This window comes from Oncorhynchus nerka, linkage group LG9b (genome assembly GCF_034236695.1).
Source record: "Oncorhynchus nerka isolate Pitt River linkage group LG9b, Oner_Uvic_2.0, whole genome shotgun sequence".
NCBI classification, from domain to species: Eukaryota; Metazoa; Chordata; class Actinopteri; order Salmoniformes; family Salmonidae; genus Oncorhynchus; species Oncorhynchus nerka.
This window is the reverse complement of record NC_088424.1, coordinates 25,364,407-25,391,895: the sequence shown is the minus strand read 5'-3', so window position 1 is coordinate 25,391,895 and position 27,489 is coordinate 25,364,407. Positions and strand designations below refer to the sequence as shown.

General features: G+C 45.1%; 1 protein-coding gene across 3 annotated transcripts in view; it reads left to right on the top strand.

The window, feature by feature from the left end:
- The window catches only part of LOC115114504 (zinc finger protein 521-like), a 173,434-nt gene extending 159,116 nt beyond the window's left edge, over positions 1–14,318 (top strand). For 2 of the 3 annotated variants that reach the window (XM_029642786.2, XM_029642787.2), the window contains exon 8: positions 12,659–14,166. In XM_029642786.2, the coding sequence (XP_029498646.1) occupies positions 12,659–12,688 (30 nt within the window). In that variant the 3' untranslated portion in view covers positions 12,689–14,166. Of the gene's footprint in view, positions 1–12,658 lie in introns of all 3 variants that reach the window. The other variant, XM_029642785.2, reaches the window with a different exon arrangement.
- Positions 14,319–27,489: the final 13,171 nt, after the last annotated feature.

The following is a 27,489-nucleotide window of genomic DNA, read 5'->3' as shown; positions in this document are numbered from 1 at the left end:
GTTTTTCACATATCTATCGATGATAAATCATTCGTGGCAGTTTGGTTTCTCCTCTGAAGAAAATGGAACGCGCATGGACCTGGAGATTACGCAATAATTTTGACGGAGGACACCGGGCGGACACCTGGTAAATGTAGTCTCTTATGGTCAATCTTCCAATGATATGCCTACAAATACGTCACAATGCTGCAGACACCTTGGGGAAACGACAGAAAGTGCAGGCTCATTCCTGGCGCATTCACAGCCATATAAGGAGACATTGGAACACAGGACATTCAAAATCTGGACCATTTCCTGTATGAAATTTCATCTTGGTTTCGCCTGTAGCATTAGTTCTGGGGCACTCACAGATAATATCTTCGCAATTTTGGAAGCGTCAGAGTTTTTTCTTTCCAAAGCTGTCAATTACATGCATAGTCGAGCATCTTTTCGTGCCAAAATATCTTGTTTAAAACGGGAACGTTTTTTATCCCAAAATTAAAAGAGCGCCCCCTATCTCGAAGAAGTTAAGGTAATGTGCATTGCAGAATGGGATCCAATCCAGGATAGAAGGAGTAGCCCAGTCAATCAGGGTTTTTTTCCTCTGGAGCCATGAAAATCCCAAAGCCACAGGTGTATGAGGAGATCGAATTAGTAGAAACTGTATGGAATCATTGTGATTACCTGACACTCGCTGGTTAACGGGAACCGTACTGTGAGTGACCCTGTCAACGGAGCATCAGTCCAAAGCACTGGCGTCCACGGGAATAGAGAGGAGTTGAGTAGAGATACCCAGCTCAGATACCAGGTTAGCGTCCATGAAGCTCTCGTCAGCCCCAGAGTCAATGAGCACCCGGAGAGATTCTGACCAGTCAGCCCACAGCAGGATAGCGTGGAGTGGAGTGTGAGTAATGGGAGTTTGGAGACTCCCTGTATGGCCCACCAGCGTTCCCGTACCTACTGATGAGCCTGATCTTTTACTCGACAGGTGGATAAGTAATGTCCTGTTGTACCACACTACAGGCAACTGTTGGCGCTCAGCCTGCGTAAATGTTCATTAGGAGACAATCGAGCCCTGCCCTGTTGCATGGGTTCAGGAGGAGATGAGCCGCTAGTCCCAGATGATCCCCGAGGGATCTCGGGCTTTCTTGGGAATGCAGGCGTCGGGGACTTCGGGGTTCTTTGGAGGCGAGGGTGAAACCGTGGACAAGCAAGTGTGGCTGAGAACAGACCTTCTCTCCCTCCTGCATTCCCGGAGGCCCCCATCGATCCTTATAGTCAAGGCTATGAGGGAGTTGTGGTCCCTGGGTAACTCCCGGGCTGTGAATTCCTTTTTGATTTCCTCCAATAATCCATGAAGGTTAGGTATTGAACAGGGACTCCGGGTTCCAGGCTCTCTCGGCGGCCAGCGTACGAAAGTCAACCGCGTAGTCTGCCACACTGCGGGAGTCTTGATGAATTAGCTTCTCAGCCACCTCTCTCCCAGACACATGGGAATAAAACACCTTCCTTACCACCTCCATGAAATCTCCAGACTAAGGCAAACAGCGGATTGTTGATCCCACATCCCTGTAGCCCAATCGAGCACCCTTCCAGATATCAGTGTTCTAAGATACTCTATTTTTGACCAATCCAAAGGAAATGAAGAGGGCTGTGGATCAAAGATGAGCGAGAACTGGAAGAGAAACTCACGGCTGGTTCCAGGATCCAGGAGGTTTCCATTGTGGCTTGCTCTAGTAATGAGTTGAACATACAGTTGAAGTCGGAAGTTTACATACACCTTAGCCAAATACATTTAAACTCCTGACATTTAATCCTAGTAACACTTCCTTGTCTAAGGTCAGTTAGGATCACCACTTTATTTTCAGCTTTTCTTTCTTTCATCACATTCCCAGTGGGTCAGAAGTTTACATACACTCAATTAGTATTTGGTAGCATTGCCTTGAAATTGTTTAACTTGGGTCAAACGTTTCAAGTAGCCTTCCACAAGCTTTCCACAATAAGTTGGGTGATTTTTGGCCCATTCCTCCTTGGCCTCCTTGCTCCTTGCTCGCATACGTTTTTTCAGTTCTGACCAAAAATGTTCTATGGGATTGAGGTCAGGTCTTTGTGATGGCCACTCCAAAACCTTGACTTTGTTGTCCTTAAGCCATTTTGCCACAACTTTGGAAGTATGCTTGGGGTCACTTCAACTGTATGGTCACGGAGTTCTTCCAAGGTATGGAGTCCCTCCATAAGGTTCTGAAGTAGCTCCTCATGTCTTCCAATGGTGGCTCCTTGCAGGAAGAGCTGGTCTGAGTCTACTGGATTGAGGGCATGCAGAGGTTTGTAATCCAAGGCAGAGTCATCAAGGGACAGAACGGCAGGCAGGCTCAGGGTCAGGGTAGGCATAAAGGTCAGAACCTGGAAGACTAGAAAACAGAACTAGAGAGAAGGTAACACACGTAAAAGATGCTGGGATGACTTGACGAGACAAGACGAACTGCCTAACAGACAAACAGAAAACGCAGGTATAAATACACAGGGGATAATGGAGAAAAATGTGAGACACCTGGTGGGGGGTGGAGACAAGCACAAGACAGGTGAAACGGATCATGGTGTGATAAATAGATGGCTCTTTTTCTATCCACCCAGACTATCCCAGCTATTACTCATTTATTACATGGCTATTATCCACACAACCACATGCCAGAGGCTAGACACAATAAGACACACACCAAAGTCTCCCCACTCCACCCTAGCCCCAGACCTGTACTGAATGTCCACGTGTCCCCAGACACCACACTTCAAACAAGGCGGTTGGTTACCAAGGAGACCATAGCGGTGGTGGCCAAACAACGACAAGGTCATCCTTCCCTATGCCCAAATAAATCAAATCAAATTTTATTGGTCGCATACACATATTTATCAGATGTTATTGCGGGTGTAGCAAAATGCTTGCGCTCCGAGCTCCAACAGTGCAGTAGCATCTAAAAACAATTCACAATAATACACACCAATCTAAAAATGGAATTAAGAAAAATATAAATGTTAGAATGAGCAATGTCAGAGTGGCATTGACTAAAATACAGTAGAATAGAATACAGTATATACTAATACAGTCAATAAGTGTTGACTATGGAGAGTGACAGCTGCTAGTTTTATTAGTTGTATTTATTTATTTGATTGTATTCTTCATAAGCCAAACAGGAAGAGATTGCACCCCTAGTGGTCGTGCCAACAGTATGGAATGGAGATCAATGCAAGCAAAGGGGGACTGAGTCAATACTGGCCTGGGTTCAATTAACCCCGCGATCACTGCTCAGGGAATGTAGCACTAGGACTGCATGGGCCTTCTCGGTCTGGTCATAGGGGTGAACTTCACGTGTACAGGTTAGGTATGATCAGTCTTTATACAGTATCTGGTGAAAACACCATAGAAAAATGGCTATTCAGAGCTTTGTGGAATGAAATAGCATTTGTCCAGTGCTTTGTGTTAGTAGTTCGGATACAGCATGACCCATATTTGTCTCTTAAAGCAGCCCAATGTTCCAATTTAACCTGTGATCTGTTCTGAGGCCTGTGAGTTCTTTGCTCAGCGTATCTGAGCAGCAGCGTGCTCTGCTCTTATGCATTAATTAAACTTCTGACTGATGACTAGCAGTGTGCTGTGGCTGGATCTCTGTGGTTTGGCGCTCCGCTTGCTCCCTGTGCTCCAGATCCAGCTACTGTATGTCAGCAGACTTATGTCCGCTATGAGCAGAGAGGTAGTTTCAGCACACACTCAGTAGATATGGGGGGCATAGCCACTACTGTTTAGACATGGGGGCATAGCCACTACTGTTTAGACATGGGGGGATAGCCACTACTGTTTAGACATGGTGGTCATAGCCACTACTGTTTAGACATGGTGGTCATAGCCACTACTGTTTAGACATGGGGGCATAGCCACTACTGTTTAGACATGGGGGCATAGCCACTACTGTTTAGACATGGGGGCATAGCCACTACTGTTTAGACATGGGGGGATAGCCACTACTGTTTAGACATGGTGGTCATAGCCACTACTGTTTAGACATGGTGGTCATAGCCACTACTGTTTAGACATGGGGGCATAGCCACTACTGTTTAGACATGGGGGCTAGCCACTACTGTTTAGACATGGTGGTCATAGCCACTACTGTTTAGACATGGTGGTCATAGCCACTACTGTTTAGACATGGGGGCATAGCCACTACTGTTTAGACATGGGGGCTAGCCACTACTGTTTAGACATGGGGGCTAGCCACTACTGTTTAGACATGGGGGGATAGCCACTACTGTTTAGACATGGGGGGATAGCCACTACTGTTTAGACATGGGGGGATAGCCACTACTGTTTAGACATGGGGGGATAGCCACTACTCTTTAGACATGGGTGGATAGCCACTACTGTTTAGACATGGGGGGATAGCCACTACTGTTTAGACATGGTGGTCATAGCCACTACTGTTTAGACATGGGGGGATAGCCACTACTGTTTAGACATGGTGGTCATAGCCACTACTGTTTAGACATGGGGGGATAGCCACTACTGTTTAGACATGGGTGGATAGCCACTACTGTTTAGACATGGGGGGATAGCCACTACTGTTTAGACATTGGGGGATATCCACTACTGTTTAGACATGGGGGGATAGCCACTATTGTTTAGACATGGGCGGGTAGACACTGCTGTTTAGACATGGGGGGGATAGCCACTACTGTTTAGACATGGGGGGCATAGCCACTACTGTTTAGACATGGGGGGCATAACCACTACTGTTTAGACATGGGGGGATAGCCAGTACTGTTTAGACATGGGGGAATGCCACTACTGCTTAATCATGGGGGGATAGCCACTACTGCTTAATCATGGGGGGATAGCCACTACTGCTTTGACATGGAGGGATAGCCACTACTGCTTAGACGTGGGGAGTAGCAACTACTGCTTAGTCATGGGGGGATAGCCACTACTGTTTAGACATGGGGGATAGCCACTACTGTTTAGACATGGGGGTTATAGCCACTACTGTTTAGACATGGGGGCATAGCCAGTACTGTTTAAACATGGGGGATAGCCAGTACTGTTTAGACATGGGGGATAGCCAGTACTGTTTAGACATGGGGGGATAGCCACTACTGTTTAGACATGGGGGGCATAGCCACTACTGTTTAGACATGGGGGGATATCCACTACTGTTTAGACATGGGGGGCATAACCACTACTGTTTAGACATGGGGGGATAGCCACTACTGTTTAGACATGGGGGGATAGCCACTACTGTTTAGACATGGGGGATAGCCACTACTGTTTAGACATGGGGGGATAGCCACTACTGTTTAGACATGGGGGCGATAGCCACTACTGTTTAGACATGGGGGGATAGCCACTACTGTTTGACATCGGGGGATTTCCACTACTGTTTAGACATGGGGGGATAGCCACTACTGTTTAGACATGGGGGGATAGCCACTACTGTTTGACATAGGGGGATTTCCACTACTGTTTAAACATGGGGGGATAGCCACTACTGTTTAGACATGGGGGCGATAGCCACTACTGTTTAGACATGGGGGGATAGCCACTACTGTTTAAACATGGGGGGATAGCCACTACTGTTTAGACATGGGGGGATAGCCACTACTGTTTAGACATGGGGCGATAGCCACTACTGTTTAAACATGGGGGGATAGCCACTACTGTTTAGACATGGGGGGATAGCCACTACTGTTTAGACATGGGGGGCATAGCCACTACTGTTTAGACATGGGGGGATATCCACTACTGTTTGACATCGGGGGATTTCCACTACTGTTTAAACATGGGGGGATAGCCACTACTGTTTAGACATGGGGGGATAGCCACTACTGTTTAGACATGGGGGGATAGCCACTACTGTTTAGACATGGGGGATAGCCACTACTGTTTAGACATGGGGGGATAGCCACTACTGTTTAGACATGGGGGGATAGCCACTACTGTTTAGACATGGGGGGATAGCCACTACTGTTTAGACATGGGGGGATAGCCACTACTGTTTAGACATGGGGGCGATAGCCACTACTGTTTAGACATGGGGGGATAGCCACTACTGTTTAGACATGGGGGGCATAGCCACTACTGTTTAGACATGGGGGGATAGCCAGTACTGTTTAGACATGGTGGGATATCCACTACTGTTTGACATCGGGGGATTTCCACTACTGTTTAAACATGGGGGGATAGCCACTACTGTTTAGACATGGGGGCGATAGCCACTACTGTTTAGACATGGGGGGATAGCCACTACTCTTTAAACATGGGGGGATAGCCACTACTGTTTAGACATGGGGGGATAGCCACTACTGTTTAGACATGGGGCGATAGCCACTACTGTTTAAACATGGGGGGATAGCCACTACTGTTTAGACATGGGGGGATAGCCACTACTGTTTAGACATGGGGGGCATAGCCACTACTGTTTAGACATGGGGGGATATCCACTACTGTTTGACATCGGGGGATTTCCACTACTGTTTAAACATGGGGGGATAGCCACTACTGTTTAGACATGGGGGGATAGCCACTACTGTTTAGACATGGGGGGATTTCCACTACTGTTTAGACATGGGGGGATATCCACTACTGTTTGACATCGGGGGATTTCCACTACTGTTTAAACATGGGGGGATAGCCACTACTGTTTAGACATGGGGGGCATAGCCACTACTGTTTAAACATGGGGGGATAGCCACTACTGCTTAATCATGGGGGTGATAGCCACTACTGCTTTGACATGGAGGGATAGCCACTACTGCTTAATCATGGGGGTGATAGCCACTACTGCTTAATCATGGGGGCGATAGCCACTACTGCTTAATCATGGGGGGGATAGCCACTACTGCTTTGACATGGAGGGATAGCCACTACTGCTTAGACGTGGGGAGTAGCAACTACTGCTTAGTCATGGGGGGATAGCCACTACTGTTTAGACGTGGGGAGTAGCAACTACTGCTTAGTCATGGAGGGATAGCCACTACTGCTTAGACGTGGGGAGTAGCAACTACTGCTTAGTCATGGGGGGATAGCCGCTGCTAGGACTGTGAGCTGTATGACAATAAAAACAATTGTGCAGGGTCTTGGATGGAATCAGGTAGCAGAAGTAAGGGGAGTTAGTGCTGGAATCGCTTTCAGTTCTTGTTGATATGAATATATGAGTTTGAAGAAAGTTTCCATTGCATACATGCATCTCAAGTTAGGATTCAAAATAAAATAGAATGTTTTTGCATTTTTCTGTCTTTCAATGTCAGTTGAAATGTCACAAATCAAAATTACCTGACAACTCCCTAAATTGTTCTTTAGCAAATTATTCAATCATTGTTGTGAATTGGTGCGCATAAAACGTGTCAACAAATGTTTACCATTTCAATTATGTCTCTTTGAGGCCTAATGAGAATCTGATGTTTTTCACCTGGCCTGGACTGTGCTCTCTGTTGCCTGGCATCACGCTTGTATAATATAATGTCTCCTCGACTTTCCCCCAGTTTGAGGGGTCCCCCGAGACCCAAGCTTAGAGAGTAATTATTGTTCATTCCATCAGCTTTCTGAACACTCTATAAAGTCACAGCTCTGGGTTGTAGTAGACATTCCAGAACCAGAAAGAATGAGTTTTTAGTCCTGCTATATTTTTGCCTAGTTTGTAGATTAGGGACTGACGCATGCCAGATCTTACAACTCCTAGATAGGTATTTTAAGTATCAGCTAACCTCATCATAAGTTATAGAAATCTGTCAGTCGATGACACAGTCGATAATGTGGCATGCAACCATTGGTTGATGCATGCAATGTCTGAGCAGGGGAACACGACCTAGAGTAAACGAGAGGTTTAAAATGGCAGCTGATCTGTTTGGCTTTTTCCTCTGCAGGGCTGATGTAACAGGTACACCTCTGTTGCCTTGCTACACTGGAGCCCAGACCGGTGCTATTGATGGAGACCATAGGAATTGGAAACTACATGAAGAATGATTAGTTAATAAATGAACTCCCCAGCCTGCATGCACTTTCCCTGTCTCTCTCCTCCCTCTCCTCCTTCTCTGTTAAATTCTTTAAGACATTTGCATGGGTTTTCATAGGTACACAGGACCCCTGCCGGGCATTCTCCCTCCCTCCCACCGTTCCCTCTCACCCCCCGAGGGTGTTCCAGCAATATGATGTAATCTGATGAAAGGAGGTGGTTGGAGGGTTAACGGTGGCAGAGAGCCAATCGATGGAGCAGAGAGAGGAGGAAGAAGAGCCTTCTCAGTCACAGGCTTTATTCGGGAGAGAGATGGATGCTCATTATTGATCAGAGCAAAACTTTATTTAGTGGAGAATTGACTGCTAAGGGTTTTACCTGGGCTCTGCTGGTAACTGGGACCTGCAGTATAGCAGCGTGGTGTATGTAGCCCAGCGGGTGGTCGGGAAGAAGAACCATGGGGGGTAAGGGAGACTGTGGGTAAGAGAGGGGGAGATTGAGGATAAGATAGGGGGAGATGCGGGGTAAGTGAGTGTGAGATTGGGGGTTAGGAAGAAAGAAGATGGGGTAGCAAGGAGATTGGTGGTAAGAGGTTTAGTGGTTAGGGTCAGTCAATCTGTTATGAATTGACATGATTGATTTAGGTGACATTGGTGGGCTGAGGGTAGGAGCTGAGGCAGTGTATTTGCTGTATTTCACTGTGTGAATGGTTGCACACATTGGCCTTCAAGAATTTCATAAAATGATAGAGTCGAAATTGAATGATGGAGTTCTTATTTTCTCTCCCTCTATCACTCTCTCCCTCCCCCCTTTCTCCACTGATATACAGAACAGTATCTATCTTCCACTCTGTGGAGTTCAATATCCACAGAGGTAAAGGTATCATTTTCCTTTTTTCCCCCTTTTTTTTCTTTTTTATCTCCTTCATTCTTTCTTTCTTTTCTTTCTATTTCCCTCCAGCCTGCATGGTTGCCACGGCCACTGAAGTCGTTTAGCACCGTCCTTGAAAAAGCCCTCAGTGAGAAAACTACTGGCATGTTTAAGGAAAAGGTAGAATGCAGTGTGTGTCAGACAAAGCTGGGATGTGCAAGGGGTAGGGTGGTGGAGATGGAGGGGGGGGTACTCCCTAGGGGGGTTATTTTCCCCTCTAATAGCTGTTACGAGCCCTACATTATATCCAAGGAGCTACATTCCTTTGGGGTCCAGACACACACACATACACACAAACACACACACACGCACCCACACACACACACACACAGTACACATACAGTACACAAACACACACACAGGCACACTCGCTCTCCCTCTCTCTCTCTCTAACACACATAGACATAGAAAAAAGCACACACACTCTCTCCCGGCCGCTTTGCTCGCTCCGTGTCAATATCCTGCCATTTGAAGTCACGTACTGCAGGGGCTTCTGGGAGTCACCGAGGAGCCAGGCTGACGGGTAATGGGCCGCATTCATTAATAAGGTTGCCGTGCTCCTGTCCCTCCCCGGCAATGCCACGGATGTCTTCACCGGGGGGATGGGAGGTGGGGGGGGCGTCCCGTGGGGAGTCTCCTCCCAGACTCACTTAAAGGAGCTTTATTTCATCGAGAGAAGAGAGGAAAGAGAGAGAGAGGAGAGGGAAGCAGAGGAGAGAGGAGAAGCCGGGACCGGCTCTTTAAAATGAAGTGCGGGGGCCCAGATGGGGCCCCAGGCAAGCCGAGGCTAACCCTTCTAGGGGTCGAACTCCCTCCTGCCCCCGTCAAACAGCTTATTACCCCACCTGTCGGAAAGTAATCGCCCCGGCTGAAAGGAAAGCTGTCGAGGTGTTTAAATGCTTTATATGGAGGCACTTGAAACGGTAAAGAGGGAGGGGATGGAGGGGAGGGGACTAATGGACGTGGCCTAGCCTGCCTTAGGGATTCTGCTATGTTGATAAGACTGAAGGTGACTGCAGTCAGTGCATTAGTAAACTCACCTTTATGGCTCAGGCTCGCTGAAGGAGTTACAACCTTTTGTGGTTCAGGGTCTTTCCATGTTGTTTATTCAAAGAGAATTCAAACCTTTATTCAAAGAGAATTCAAACCTATCCGGAGTAGGAGTTTGCTTACGTGTGAGGGTGTGTTTGAACTATATGTCACTGTTCTTCTTTGTGTGTGTAATCAGCGTACTGATGAGTGTTTGACAGGTGTGCCTAGTCCGTGGAAGTGTAGCGAGTCCAAGGCCATGTTTTTAACAGAGCGCAGCAAGTGGGGCATGTGGTTTGCATTAAAGGGATTAGCAGTCACTTCAAAAGATGACCTGGATTTGGCCCACCAGGGACACCAGTTACACACCCCCTGGTCCACACACACACACACACACACACACACCCTCCTTTAAAGAACCTAGCTGGCGCAGCTGCCCCCACTACAACCACTCTCCCTCACTGAACCACACCCCACTGGTGTGTGTGTGAGTGTTTGTGTGTGTGTGCAGGGTTGCGTAGGTTACTTTCTAAATGTTAATCTGTTACAGTTACTAGTTACCTGTCCAAAATTGTAATCAGTAACGTAATTTTGGGATGACCCAAACTCAGTAACGTAATCTGATTACAATCCGTTACTTTTAGATTACTTTCCCCTTAGGCTGCATTAGAAGAAGACAGAAATGTATGTTACCAATTGATCGACATCTATTGCAGGATAAACCAATGTTAAAGTTTAAATAGCTGGCCATATATTGATGTTAAATGTTACTTTATGGGTCGGTTATGAAGACTTCTTCTAACCCGCCGCTTTCTACTTCATATAATAATACGATTAAATTAAACTCAGCAAAAAAAGAAACGTCCCTTTTTCAGGACCCTGTCTTTCAAAGACAATTCGTTAAAAATCCAAATAACTTCACAGATCTCCATTGTAAAGGTTTAAACACTGTTTCCCATGTTTAATGAACTATAAACAATAAATGAACATGCCCCTGTGGATCGGTCGTTAAGACACTAACAGCTTACAGACGGGAGGCAATTAAGGTCACAGTTATGAAAACTTAGGACACTAAAGAGGCCTTTCTACTGACTGGATTCACATTTATTGTCGAAGGAATAAGCGTTACACCGAGGCCTGTGCTCTGGAGCGGGATGGAGGGTCTGTCATGGTCTGGGGCGGTGTGTCACAGCATCATCGGACTGAGCTTTGCGCTGTGCGTTTCAGGGAAGACATCCTCCTCCCTCATGTGGTACCCTTCCTGCAGGCTCATCCTGACATGACCCTCCAGCATGACAATGCCACCAGCCATACTGCTCGTTCTGTGTGGGAATTCCTGCAAGACAGGAATGTCAGTGTCCTGTCATGACCAGGGAAGAGCCCAGATCTCAATCCCATTGAGCACGTCTGGGACCTGTTGGATGGGAGGGTGAGGGCTAGGGCGAAATCCCCCCAGAAATGTCTGGGAACTTGCAGCTGCCTTGGTGGAAGAGTGGGGTAACATCTCACAGCAAGAACTGGAAAATCTGGTGCAGTCCACGAGGAGGAGATGCACTGCAGTACTTAATGCAGCTGGGGCCACACCAGATACTGACTGTTACTTTTGATTTTTGATTTTGACCCCCCCTTTGTTCAGGGACACATTATTCCATTTCTGTTAGTCACATGTCTGCGGAACCTGTTCAGTTTGTCTCAGTTGTTGAATCTTGTTATGTTCATACAAATATTTGCACATGTTAAGTTTGCTGATAATAAACACAGTTGACAGTGAGAGGACGTTTCTTTTTTTTGCTGAGTTTATATCTTTACATTAAAAACCAAAGTCTATCAGAATTACAGTCATTCCAATAAATGTTATACCCATTGATCTTCAGGAATAGGACTTGGAAATATGGAAGTATAGCCAAGTTAAGAATTATTAGCCAGCCCTACTCTGTTGTTTATGATTTTGTTGTCATGGAGGACTGATTGGGCTCATTGATTCGAGTTGAAAAATAAATGCAGCGCCCATGGAATGGCATGTATTGAGCACTACTGAAAAGTGCTATTTACAAAAGTAATCCTCAAAGTAATCATCTAGTTTTTCAAAAGAATCTGTAATTTGATTACAATATTTTTGCTGGTAATTTAACGGATTACAGTTTTTTTTAAATGTAATCCCTTACATGTAATCCCTTATACTCCCCAACCCTGTGTGTGTGTTAATATATTCCATCACAGATATTACATGGTAACTGTTGTTTCCATGGCCACAGCCATCGATCTGATGTTGGTATTGATGGTTGGGGATTGAGGGAGATGATGGTTGTAGGGAGGGAGATGTTGGATGGAGGGAGATGTTGTCAGCTCCGTGGTGGCGTGTCAGTGTGTCAGGAGAGGACTTAACCATGTTTAATCCCTTGGAGGACCAGAACATATGGCATGGCTCCACATAACCATTTACTGCTGCTCGGGTTGATTGGACATACACCCACATCCTGACATTCACCATTTACAACACTACATTATGTCAATCACTAACCCTCTGAAAAACCAATGGTGAATTCATTATTTGGTATTAGGAATATGCCTTAATATTAATGGGAAGATATTCAGGGTTCAAATTCAAACTTTCTAAACGGAGTAAATGTTGAATGAAATGGAATGCCCTTGTGTTGAATTTGATCTTGATTCAGTCGTTTCATTCCTTTCTCTCTCTCTCCCTCTCTGTTCTTCCTCCTATCCAGAACCACACGCTGACTCAGCACAGCAGCTAACCAGGCAGATCATCACTTGGCCTGAGGAGGAGAGAAGAACCATACGGCGAGGAGGAGAATCATGTCTGACCCAGTCAGTCCTCCAACCACCGTCAGTGCAATAGCCCACTGGCTCTTTTGCACTGTACTTTGGATTCACTTCACATAAGGAAGGACCATGTCACACAAAAAGAAAAGTACAGATGAAAGACAGAGGTGTGAAAAAAAGACAGAAAAACGTATCTCTGGTCTTTGTCTGGTCGTCATGTCACCAAAACTGGACAACTATCTTTGTAAATAGAAGTACTTCTTCATGTGTTGCTTAATAACTCCAGCTAAATTGTAGTCTTATACAGTACAGTATTTGCTAATGTACAGTTCAGAACCGGTTGTCCCCAAAAAATGAAAGAGAGAAAAAAAGCTAAACAGAGAATGCCACTGTCAACAAGAAGATGTGGAAGTCATTCACAATATGTTGGCGAAACAGGGTTCCAATGTGGGGTATTATTATATAGGGAACATGAAGTTGTGGTATGGTCAGTAAGGTCCCTTTTCATCAGCGCACATTTCCTGTATGTGACACTATCCTGACCTGGTCACTTATGACAGAAGGGTATAGCAGGATTCTTGATCACCAGCAGAGCCTGACATGACATCACAGGTCTCATTCCAACATGGCTGCCATTCCAGTTGACCAGCTGAGGACTAAGTTGTGCATTTAATCTGGTCCGCCTGCCTAACTGCACATGGACAAGTTCAAATGAGACAAAGAAAAAAAAACAGGACAGGGTTCTGATATATGCAAAAGCAGTGACACAGATTTGAAAAGGCCAGCTAGCTACTCTGGTTGGCACGGTAACAGAGACATTGTCAACCCCCCTGTGTCTCCTAGAGCATCATGGGAAATCTCCAGCCCACTGACTCAAACCTGTACATTTCTGTTATTAATGTTTACTGCTCGTTCAAGCCTGGAGATTACTGGAAAAATTATGTCATTTTTCTTAGCTCTTTGTATTACATTTTTTTTGCAATGGGGAATAAATCCATTTTGATTTGGGGTCGTGGGGGAGACTACATGTATTAGGTCTCTCTGGGGGATGTGCTTAAACTTATGTCCTGGGCTCTCCTTGAGAGCTCCCAACTCCTCCTCTTCCTTCCCTGTTTCCTGCGGTATCCCATTGCTCTGCTCTCTGCTCAAGCTGGAAGCCATTGTGGCGTTATTATACACCAATATAAATCATTCTGTTATGTAAATGTTTTTGCATTCATTGAACCTGAGATGCACTTTTGTATGAAACTTTAATGTTTTGATCTTTTGATTGAGAATTGTTCGTACTCAGTTTACAGGAAATTAACCACCATCTCCTGCTTCAGCAAAAGGACAGTTATCTTGTCTGTTATTCAAATGTTATTGTACAAATATGGAGTTCTGTATTTGGCAGACCTCGTTTTTTTTGGTGTTGCACATGTGATGGAAATATTAAAACTGTATGAAAAATGCCGTGTGTGTGTGTGTGTGTGTGTGTGTGTGTGTGTGTTTGTGTGTTTATGCATGCATGTGTGCGTGTGCATACAGTATGTGTGTGGATCAATTAATTTGATTAAGTGGCAAAATGGGCCCTTGGCAGCATAAACATTATCATCTTCAAAAGCTTACTTTGTATTTTTGGATTTGGATTTTTGTATTCCATCCTTTTCGCTGGTTCCCTTGTGGCTCTGCCTAACGAACATCTGAGCATCTTAAGGGAGGTCTGCGTTATTAATGACTCCATTACCCATCACCCTGTGCGGTCCCATTCCACACACCCTCGCACCAGGCCTATTAGGGAGCCTGCAGCACTCCAGGGGACCAATGGAAAGGAAGGATGTCTGTGCCGAATGGGACAAAGGGCCAACTAGTAACATCTGTCTGTCTTTACAGATGATTCCTCATAGCAACGAGATGAAAAACACAAAGTCCAAAATAACTGTTATGACAAGGGACATGAGTATGTCATGCAAAAGCATATATTTAACAAAGACAACAAATTGAATAAGATTGTAGAATACTTATTAATGTTTTAATAAAATTATGCCACTTTTTTTCTGAACAAAATTAAGATTAGAAATAAATTAAATCAGCAGGGAATATTAATTCCCATATTCATGGGAATTCCTGGTTCCTGGGAAATAATTGCAATCCCCAATCCCTATCAGCAGGACCTGAAATATTCTGCTTTTACAAAATGTGATGCTGTTTTCAAATGAAACACAATACCTTGCTCTTGTTAAAGCTTTTAGAATTTAATTGTTTATTAGTATTATGATTCACCAACCTACCGTCTTAATACATCAATACAAGAAAATATATAAACTCACAGCACCTCCCATTGGTCTGCCTGTAGGATTATTGGCTGGTAACAGACCCAATTATGTGTCCAGACAGATTATTGACCATGACGAGCCAGCACCACGACCATGGGGAAATAAAGTCACTTTATGTGTCAACAACAATTACTTCACTGGATTCTCCTTCACTGTATCCTAATGAACACATATAATGTGCCGATCAGATATATATATATACATATACATATATATGTGTGTATCTGATGTAGAGGTTTTATCTGCTATTTTGACTCCTCTTCATTATGTTTTTCTGACTGTGACAATCTTTTTCAATTGAAATGGAATAGATGGCTCATCTCACCAGTGTTCCAGCATTAACTGTCAAGCAGAATGCAAGCTGGGCAGCCATTAAACAACTCTGCTAGCATCTCCCCGTGCCAGACACTTTTAATAAGCTTCAAGGGCATTCTGAACGGGTCCAGAACTTTGTGTTGCCAGAGATGGACTGGCCCACATCATCCATTACGTTAAATTGGGTGGCGGCCTCCAGCTCATATTTATGATTTAATTAAATTAACTTGTGAGAACCACCGAGGCCTCCATTTCGCCCGCCAGCCTCAGCAATGAAAAGCACACACACAAAAACACACATGCACACACAGGCACGCACACTCACATGTATACACTCTCACACACAAACACACAGATGCATATGCCTCCAAATTCCTCCTGCCCAAGAGTGAGACTGTGGGCGCTTTGGCAAGGGGACTCTCAGAGGCTCAATTAAAGGAATATAAATACACAGACCCCAGTCATCTCCGACAGCGAGCAATGGACCACATGGCCTGCACGGCATCTATAGAGATATCATTACTGGGCTGATCCACCATAATATGGCTGCACACACATACTGTACATTCAGTGCAAGGCGAATTATGTTCGTAGGTTGTTTGAACCGCGGTTTGGATATTTCACGTGCTGGTAGTCTTTGCCTGTGGATCTTCTTTTAACCACACAGGGTGGGTCAACTCCCACCGCACATTGTAGGCCTGGATTATCCTGCGGTATGAGCCTCTTTCCTGATGAGGGGGCCTCCCTATCATCCTACCCTAAACTGAGTTAGCAATGGAGCCCTGACACTTTATCATGGTCACTTCTCTTGGTCTATCCCTGCTTGCCACAGAGGTTAGCTCACTCCTTCATACTGTTAACACTTCATGGGTAGTTTGTGACACGGTATGCTACGTGACAGAGGGGGCAATCCAATAAAAAGAAATTGTCCTCTGCTCTATTTTCGTGTGGCCCGCCTCTTACTGCGTGTTATCTCGCTGTTCACGCAGGATACGTTCAGCCACGGGGTTAAACTATTTTTATAAGCATGGCATAATCTCAGACACTCCTGCTAGCGGCTGGTCTTCCCTTTATTATTCATCTGATAACCCAACTTCAGGGGTGAGTCACACTTGCCAAGTCCCGGCTATAGGGTTTCAGCTAAAACAAATGTATTGAAATTCATTCTCAGCCTAAAGCAGGGGTTCGGCACTTCGTCTGAGTAAGGACAAACTATAGACACTCAGTAGTCCTTTTGTGTGATTGTTACACAGTTACCCACAAGCTCCCCTGTGGTTTCCTGCTCAAGCCCACATTATGGTATGGCCGCGGGACACCTAAGGTGAACCCCCTGAGCCTAAATTTGTTATAATTAAACTTTTTTTCTTCAGCACTTATTTAACAAATAGTGTCATTTAACTAGTTAATGAAAACCAGTATCACTTCTCTTTTGGTTCCACAGCTTCACAACTGATGGGTTTTCCCATTTTTTTTCTATAGCAATTACAATGCAGTAGCTTCTAACAATAGTAATTAAGTAATGTTCTTACCTTACCCCACAAATTATTCTAACTTCTAATACAGGGCTGCCCAACCCTCTTCCTGGAGATCTACTGTCCTGTAGGTTTTCAGTCCAACCCTAATTTAGCATGTCTGATTCAGCTAGTTAAGGTCTTGTTGAGCAGCTAGTATGTAGAATCAGGTGTGTTAAATTAGGTTTGGACTGACAACACACAAGACGGTAGATCTCCTGGACGAGGGTTGAGCAGCCCTGTTCAAATACATCAATCAGCTCCTGAAGCCCATGCCTCCTTTGAGTACAGCCACACAACACACCCCCTCCCACCTACACGTGATATTTAAGGACAATTACATACCACATTGTCTCCTTTACACGTGATGTCTACACAGAGTCAGGTAACAAATTGATTCCTTCGTAGGTGACGACAGCCCGTGGTGAGATCTGCTTCATGGCCACGTCCCATCAGGCAACTCTAACAACTCCATCCGAGGGCAGAGGTTTGACGGGGGTGTCGTCAAACAAGATGAACCTCCAGGCCCGACAGAGGATCATCTACATACAGTCCACCCGCACCCAGAATTTCCTCTCTGCCTTTGGCTGGGTCTTGCTGCTCTTTAGCTACTTGTGGTCCTTCTTCCATTCTTTTTGTCTTTTCCTATTTTCAGTTACCAGATTTCTGTCTGGGGACTGGAGGAGTCATCAGTTCATACTGTCTATGCTCATTCACGACAACATGAAGCTAGGGTTATAGTTAGGGTTAGGGTAATGGATAGGATTAGAGTTGTACCAGGAGGTGGACATGAAGCTAGGGTTATAGTGAAGGACCACGTAGGGTGAGGCGGCAATCAGGAGGAGAAGCAATCAGCAGGAGAAGCAATCAGCAGGAGAAGCTCTCTAGTCTGTTGACCTCTACTACCAGAATGAAAACCTACTGGGGTATTCACCTTCCTTAAAAAACATTGTTTTTGCACTGCAAAAAAACACAAACACCAAACAACTCCTTCGCTTCTTCCTGCTCCCTTAGCTTCTCCTTACTGCTTCTTTTTCTTTTTTTTTACTGACCACGGTTTAGACTGAGCATTCCTCCCACTGAACGGGACCTGGGAGACCTCTTATGGCATTCAATATGTGCGCCCAAGCATGAGCTCCAGATCCATTTAGCCGGGGGATCCATGGGGACTGTCTGGGGTAACCCAATCTCTCACACCACCGCGCCCATAGAATTAGGAATTAGAATACTAGAATGGATATGAACCTTCTTATGGTGAGATAAAGGTCAGCCATTTTGGTCAGGGAGTTGGTCAACCTTGGTTTGCCAGTGCTGTGATAAGATATTGTGTAAAATAATGAATATGCCAACATTGCATTCAGAAGATGCAGTCAATCCACTGCCATACACTGACTGAAATCAGCTGATGATAGAACTTAGACAAGTTGTAAATGCAACAAGTACTGCTAATGTATTATATAATAACACTCACATCTTTTCAAGAAAGCAAACATTTAGACATTTAAGGTCTGTTTGCATACATTTTAGAGGCTATTTATATAGAAAATTAGTATAAAACCGGTATGAACTGCATTTATGATTATACAATACATACTAATATACTAACGTATGTGGACACCCCTTCAAATGAGTGGATTCAGACATTTCAGCCACACCCGTTGCTGACAGGTGTATAAATCCCCATTGAAAAACATTGGCAAGAAAATAGTTCAGTGACTTTCAACGTGGCACCGTGATAGGATGCCACCTATCCAACAAGTCAGTACGTCAAAATTCTACCCTGCTAGAGCTGCCCGGTCAACTGTAGATGCTGTTATTGTGAAGTGGAAATGTCTAGGAGCAACATCGTCTCAGCCGTGAAGTGGTAGCCCAAACAAGCTCACAGAATGGGACCGCTGAGCGCTTAAACGCGTAGCTCATAAAAATGATCTGTCCTCGGTTGCACTCACTACCATATTCCAAACTGCCTCTGGAAGCAACGTCAGCACAATAATTGTTCGTCGGGAGCTTCATGAAATGGGTTTCCATGGCCGAGCAGCCGCACAAAAGCCTATGATCACCATGTGCAATGCCAAGTGTCGGCTGGAGTGGTGTAAAGCTCGCCTCCATTGGACAGTGTGATGAATCACGCTTCACCATTTACATTTACATTTACATTTAAGTCATTTAGCAGACGCTCTTATCCAGAGCGACTTACATTTGGCAGTCCAACTGACGAATCTGGGTTTGACTGATGCCAGGAGAACACTACCTGCTCCAATGCGTAGTGCCAACTGTAAAGTTTGGTGGAGGAGAAATAATGGTCTGGGGATGTTTTTCATGGTTCAGGCTAGGCCCCTTAGTTCCAGTGAAGGGAAATGTTAACGCTACAGCATACAATGACAATCTAGATGATTCTGTGTTTCCAACTTGTGGCAACAGTTTGGGGAAGGCCCTTTCCTGTTTCAGCATGACAATGCCACTGTGCACAAAGCGAGGTCCATACAGAAATGGTTTTTTGAGATCAGTGTGGAAGAACTTGACTGGCCTGCACCTTTGGGATGAATTGGAACGCCGACTGTGAGCCAGGCCTAAGTCATCCAACATCAGTGCCCGACCTCACTAATGCTCTTGTGGCTGAATGGAAGCAAGTCCCCGCAGCAATGTTCCAACATCTGGTGGAAAGCCATCCCAGAAGAGTGGAGGCTGTTATAGCAGCAAAAGGGGGCCAACTACATAATAATGCCCATGATTTTGGAATGAGATGTTCGACGAGCAGGTGTCCACATACTAATAGAATTATTGTCAACCTAAAATGTTGTCATACACTACAGTACATGACCAAAAGATCATTTCTGACATATCACATGCCTTACTTTTATTTCCCTGCATAAGATAAATCAGTGTTATGCCTCTACTGCCATTCATTCCAATTAGACTGGTTTGGATTTCTCCCTGACCAATATGGCTGCCATTTTCAACCCATTCTGGAATTTTGATGGTTTATGACATATCCCTTCTAATAATTTAATAGGATCTCTATGACCACACCGTCCCCTCTCCTCTCTCTTGTCCAGAGAGACATCTTTTCAAAACTGTGTCAGCAAAATGGACATTGTCGACTCTCCATGTCTAATCGAATCTGTGTGAAAAAGGGCCGCCTTTAGTATTTTTTTCAATTCACTGTATTTTCCATTTTAACAGACGCTCTTATCCAGAGTGACTTAGGGTTAAATGCCTTGCTCAAGGAGACATCGGCAGATTTTTTCACTTGTCGGCTCGGTGAAGCGAACCAGCGAGCTTTCGGTTACACTCTTAACCACTAGGTTACCTGTAGCCCTCATCTCCTCTTCTTTCGCTGATGAATGTTCAGTGTCAAACTTGATCCTTGTGATGCGTAGTAATCAACTCTACTGTAACTCATAGGCTCTTTGTAAAAATCCATCTTTATAGAAGACCTTCTTAATTAAGAGAAAGAAATACTTATCACAGTGACTTCAAAACTAACATACAGAGAATTAAGGGCTATAGAGGTGTGGATGGCAAGAAAAACCATCTCAGGTGATAATGGGAGAAAAAAGTGTGTAGCTGTGAATATCACCTTCGGATCTTGGAGGAGTCACAGAAGCTTGGCAACAGTGAATCACCCGCCCCCATGCAACACCACAAATCCTCTCTTCCTCTAATACACCTGACAACACAGGTACTACAATATGTCCCTACAACACTACTACTACAGTAGAACAAACATGACCTCAACTGACTGTAATACAACGATGTGTCATAATGTCAAATTAACTGAATGTATTGAATATACCATTGGAGCTTTGCCTATGTGATCTAGATCTTAACTTACTCTTGAGCTGTGTACTTCACAGTTAGCTGCAGTAGCTGTGTACACTGCATTATTTATATACACAGTACTATCTCTCTCTCTCTCTCTCTCTCTCTCTCTCTCTCAGATTTTCAACCTTCCCTTCCCATCACACTGGCATGCAGGAGCCTAGAGTCTTCCTGTGGGTTTGACCACACATAGTCTATATTTCATTACTTGGTGTTTAATTCATTTTAGAGAATACAAAAATAATCCCCCTGTTTTAAGTGTTATGCTGTCTTGTTGGGTCTGCTAGGGCAGTGGGGTGGGATGGAAGATGATGGCTAGAGGGAGAGACTCACCTTCAGCCTCTCCTAGTTCAGGACGCAGGGGGGATCATTAGCCATCAGGGCCGCAGGAGGGAGGAGGGAGTGGGGGATGGACAGAGGAAGAGCCGAGCTCACATGGCCTCTGCTCTAAGTCTGAGTGTGTGGGGGTGTAGAAGAGGGCAGAGTAAGAAAATAGCTACTTCTCGAAGATGGGCAGGGATAGATAGAGAATGAAAGACAGAGAAACACAGCCATACTGAATTTAGTTGATTTAGTTGTATCTGGGCTAATTAGACTTGTCAGTCATTCCATGGTTTTATAGGATATATTTGATTGAATGCTTTACTGGCAGAGGTGGCCTAACACATTGCAATGGAGGTGTGTTTTTGTGAAGTCTTATTTTTGTCTGTTTGTTTTGCCTTATGGAGGCTGGGAGGAAGGGGAACTAATTGTATTGCCTCATAATGCCAGTTAGTTTGTCATTTGTTTTCCTACATGTGCTTATTGGTGAACTAGGAAATGCTCTATAATGGTGCCTCGCGGGAGATAAAGGCCTCATTCCCCCTGCTTCTGTCTTTCTTTTTCTCTCGCTATCCCTGTATTACCTACTTTCTCTCACCCTTGTTTAATTTACTGCTACCTCTTTACCCCCTCCCCTCTCTCTCCCCCTTTCCCTCCCCTCTCTCTCCCACCATCCCCCTCCTCTCTTGCATATCTTGTATTGTAAACAGCTCACAAAAGTGTGACAAGGTCTCCTCGTGTTCCCCCCTCTTTACTCTCCCTTCTCCCAGCTGTTTGTTATTGTCTCCTCCGCTATTGTGTGTTTGTCTCTATCACACTTTTCTTTATTCCTCTCTCTCTCTCTCTCTCTCTTTTCTCTCCGCCGCGTCAGAAAAGAAAAAGTTAATTAAATATGGAACGAGACGGAGCAGCATCTCTTTAAACCATCATGTCATTAAAATGGCATCCCTGGGAGATCAGCTTAAAAGGAGTCGGAGCACAATGTCTTCTCAGTCAGATATTTATGGGCCTGGTTATGTAAACATGCTCTCTTTATTCGCTATGTATATTTCATGTAATTATCACTTTTTGTAGCGCCTGTCCCCCGAGACGTGTAGAGGCAAGGAGTTACTGGGGGAATGTCATTAGAAGAGACTATTGTTACAGAGACAGTATGATACTGCTGTGGAGTATGCTGTATGCTACATTCCCAGACTCACTGAGGAAGTTTTTTTTTTAAATCTATATTTGAGATGTATCATCCATAAATCATAATTGTATGTATTCATATATGCTTTTGAATCTGACTCATATCTCTGTCTCTCTGTCTGGTACGGGACTACAGCTTAATCAAATCATCTGTACATTTACAACAACAGACCTTGTATTCAATTCACTCAATTATTTCTCCATCTGAAAGCAATGGATAAATGTCCTACAAAGGACTGATCAACTGATCAAATAAAAACAGTGGACCCTTCACCTCACCCATCATATATTCCCATCTATAAAGAATAGGGATCTAGTGCAGTGTGAACTCGCTTCTCCAACAAAAACTTGGAGAAGCCACTGCCAGCTGACGGAAGCTGCTAATTAAGAGGGCTGGAGAGCCAGCAGGGGCGTCTTATGAAACACTACAGGCACCGGGGTTGAACTAGAGTAGAGGAGGCTGGGCCTGGACCTCTATCACAACCCACAACAATGGTGCTGTGGACAGGTGACAAGGGAGAGGGGAGACTGGGGAGACAGGGGAGGGGAAACAGGGGAGGGGAGAGGGGCAAGAGGGGAGACAGGGGAGAGGGGAGACAGGTTAGAGGGGAGACAGGTTAGAGGGGAGAGAGGCAAGAGGGGAGACAGGGTAGAGGGGAGACAGGGTAGAGGGGAGACAGGGAGGAGGGGAAACAGGGGAGGGGAGAGGGGCAAGAGGGGAGACAGGGGAGAGGGGAGACAGGTTAGAGGGGAGACAGGTTAGAGGGGAGAGAGGCAAGAGGGGAGACAGGGTAGAGGGGAGACAGGGAGGAGGGGAAACAGGGGAGGGGGACAAGAGGGGAGATAGTGGAGAGGGGAGAGAGGGGAGTCTGTAGAGAGGGGAGATAGGAGACAATAGAGAGGGGAGGCAGGGGAGAGGAGAGGGGAGAGAGGAGACAATAGAGAGGGGAGACAGGGGAGAGGAGAGGGAGAGAGGAGACAGTAGAGAGGGGAGACAGGGGAGAGGAGAGGGGAGAGAGGAGACAGTAGAGAGGGGAGACAGGGGAGAGGGAGGGGAGATGGGAGCCAGTAGAGAGTGGACACAGTAGAGAGGGAGACGGAAGTGAGGGGAGACGGGAGACAGGAGTCGGAGGAGAGGGGAGAGGGGAGATAGGAGACAGTAAAGAGGAGAGGCAGGGGAGAGAGGGGATAGGGGAGACTGGGGAGAGCGGAGACAGAAGGGGAGGGGAGATAGGAGACAGTAAAGAGGAGAGGCAGGGGAGAGAGGGGATAGGGGAGACTGGGGAGAGCGGAGACAGAAGGGGAGGGGAGATAGGAGACAGTAGATAAGGAAGACAGGGAAGAGGGGAGGTAGGACACAGTAGAGAGGGGAGACGGTAGAGAGGGGAGACCGGGGAGAGCGGAGTCGGAGTCGGAGGAGAGGGGAGATAGGAAACAGTAGAGAGGGGATACAAGGGAGAGGGGAGACAGAGAAGAGGGGAGATAGGAAACAGTAGAAGAGAGACTTTCCTAAATTAATGTTGTCCTCTCCTCTCCTCCCTGTTCCTGTTCCTGTCCTCACCTCTTTTTTGAAGAGCTGAGGTTCCTTCTCCTCCAATGCTTCCATCTGCTACTTCCCTATCAAGGAATAGACTTTTGAGATGTAGCCAAGGAGACAGTAGAGACAGGATATACAGAGCAGACTGCTCTATGCCACACACATTCACTCAGGCATGATGTCATGTCAAATATGATTCACAAATCAAAGCTCTTTCCTTGTTTTCCATAGATACAGAGAGACGTGATTGCATGGTATGATGGAACAGCTTGTCAAGGTGCATCAATCCAAACACAGACACACAGACACGCCTATATTATAATGGAAACACACACGCAATTATTGCCACTAACTATTGTTCATTTGAATCTACTGTGCCATGGAGTCAAAGGGACAGGACAGTGCATGCAGGTCTACTGACTGTGAAGCTGTAATTTCTCCTCTGGTTATCAGGACCAGAAAACCCTCTTCTCGTCCCTCTCGCCACACCAGTGAACCTGCCATAATGCCATCCAATCTGACCCCTCACATCACCCTGCCACATCACCATGCAGTAAACTTATGTGAACTGCAGAATTCTAAAGTTGTCTGCAATAACCACTGCAGAATTGCTTTTAATCAACGTCTGAAATGAGGGTGACTGGAAGCGTCGCCCCATGCTGATTAAATGTAATTGTTTAATTGCCAAGTGCTGGGAACCCATCCTAAGAGGATTCCAATGGAATTATTTAAGCTCCAGTCAGGAAACGCTGTGTCCCGGAAAAGCGGAAGGAAGGAGGGAAAACGGAAAGAGGGAAAAATTGCACACAAAAAAATAGCTTTTTTAAAAACATATTCTTTCTATGAAATATTGAGTGTGGTTTACCTTTCAGTTGGGTGATAAGTGAACAGCCTGGAACCACATTGAACAGCAACGACCCTGGTCAATCACCATCTCAAAGGAGGTCAGGTCACACTCAAGCCCTGTGTGGGGTGAAGGAGGATGGCCTCACCTCCCTCCTGTGTTTGATTTCCCCTTTCCCCTGTGGACCTATGGATCTATTCTCAAGGTGCTTTAGCCTTTATATCTACTGAAATACCCTGTGACAATGACTTTGTGACAAGGTCTGTGTACTGAAATGTCTGTGAGGGGTTTCACTGTCCTTCATCATGTTACAGTAAAGCACAGCACCTATACACCATTTTCAGGTCCAAGTCTTTTTCAGGGTCAAGACTGAAGATTAGTTAGTCATTAGACGTAGAGAACCTAAACAGAGGTTTTCAGCATGAAGTCATTGTATCCGGCCCTATACATGAAGGACTCCTGAAAGGCTCTCATGAATGGGGTTATATAGGCCCCCTTCTCCATCTGAAAACCACTTTGTTTATCCGACAATGGGCTCTATAAACTTAAGGGGCACAGGTGCACTCCATTTAAGGTCGCAGAATTTAGTCACAGATGTTTTTTCTTCCTACACAAACACACGCACGCACGCACGCACGCACGCACGCACGCACGCACGCACGCACGCACGCACACACACACACACACACACACGCACACATGTTGACTCAAAAGCTTCCCACAGTTGTGTCAAGTTGGCTGGATGTCCTTTGTGTGGTGGACCATTCTTGATACACACGGGAAACTGTTAAGCGTGAAAAACCCAGCAGCGTGTCACCTACTACCATACGCTGTTCAAAGGCACTTCAATATTTTGTCTTGCCCGTTCCCCCTCTGAATGGCACACATACACAATCCATGTCTCAATTGTCTCAAAGCTTAAAAATCCTTCTTTAACCTGTATGCTCCACTTCATCTACACTGATTGGCCACATTTAAAAACATATTTCCACATACCCCATGACATTTTAATCTATCAATCACACTATCTTTCCTAACCTCACTGACCTAGTGCAAAATAGATGCCCGTTAGTGGAGTTTGTTGTAGCATTTAGAAACATGCAGGAAGAACTGAGGTTTCGTGTTTTGATGGTGAGTGCAGTAATCCATCCCTACCATAGGGAAATGCTCTTCCTACTGCTACTGCTGCATCCCATGCCTCTAGGCACAAGTGTGTCTCTGTCTCCCAGACCTGGGTTCAAATAGTATCTGCAATCTTTCAAATACTTTGAACATTTGTTTGAACCTACCTGGAGTGACGTATAGTAGGGGTTTGCATTTGATTCATTATTCTGTGCCAGGCAAGCTCAGTAAAGCGCAGCTATAGCATTTGAAAGATTTTGAGTACTATTTTAACCCAGTTATCCCTCACCACCATACAGGGGGGTGGGAGAGGAGCTTTGCACCCTGCAGCTGTGGCCTTATTCCCAGGCAGGCAGCCAACACCTGACCATGCAAGGCCAGCTGGCCCAGATGTGCACACAGACAATGGCAACACTTTGAGCAATGCAGTCCCCTCTGGGACCCCAGGCACCTGCAAACCAAAGGCCCTTCTCACTATCTAGCATCATGTTGCAATTATACATCTAATAACTCACCATCACCCTGAGAGAACCACACTAATCTATAACATAACACAGGAGTGACTCTCCACAATTTATTTTGGAGCATCATTCTAAACAAGTGTGGTCTGTGGAAGATTTAGTACTTAGTTACTGTAGATGACCCAGAAGCGTTTTCCACAGCAGTGGCCCAATTTGTGGAACTTACCTGCAAGTTTTGGTCTGGAAAGTTCACTAAAAACAACAGATAACTTGTCAATCTTGTCAAGCACTGTGTCTCATTGAAGCCAAGCAACGTACTCAAAACAAGGTTGCACCTCAGTGCCTTATCCTTTCTAACAGACCAATGTTGATGACAGCTTTTTTCGCATAAAATTATCAAAATGACAGGGTTAAACATTTTACACATGGATTGCTTGAGTGCAGAAAGCGTAACTGAAGCCTAAGAAAACAAAGGCCTCAAATGAATAATTTGATCTGTGCTTATTTTTAGTCTCAATCAATCGAGGGTATTGATGCAGTCAGTAACTAAGTATTAAGCATCAGCTGTCAGAGCAGCTTACCGATCACTGTACGTGTACACAGCCCATCTGGAAATAGCACACCCAACTACGTCATCCCCCCATATTGTTACTTACCCTCTTGCTCTTTTTCACCCCAGTATTTCTATTCTCTACTTGCACATCATCTGCACATGTTATTCCAGTGTTAATGCTAAATTGTAATTATTTCACCTCCATGGCCTGTTTATTGCCGTACCTCCCTGCTCTTCTACATTTGCACACACTGTACATAGATTGTTCTAGTGTTATTGACTGTACGTTTGTTTATGTGTAACTCTGTGTTGTGGTTTTGCCGTCCTGCTTTGCTTTATCTTGGCCAGGTCGCAGTTGTAAATGACAACTTGTTCTCAACTGGCCTACCTAGTTAAATGAAGGTGAAATGAAGTAAAAAATAAAATAAACTATGGGTACACAGAGGGTGTTGATACAAACAAAAGCTAGAAGATGCACAGTGACATCTAGTGGCGGATTTACTCCTGTACACCAAGTTCATTATCCAATACGGTACAAAATAAACAAATACTTTGATTTCCCACCTGTTTGTCATACAATAAAATGCCTTCTCGTATAAAGCAATTTAATCTGGCCAATATGGTAATTCAGCCTAATAAATGTTAAAATATCAGTTCATGTTGGCCAATGTTTGATGACAAAGAAATATTTTCTATAGAGGTCAGTAGTGGCATAATTCTGACAGCAGAGGAAGGTAGTGGCCTGTTTCTGAAAATAAAAAGAAACATGACACTTCTGTTGCAT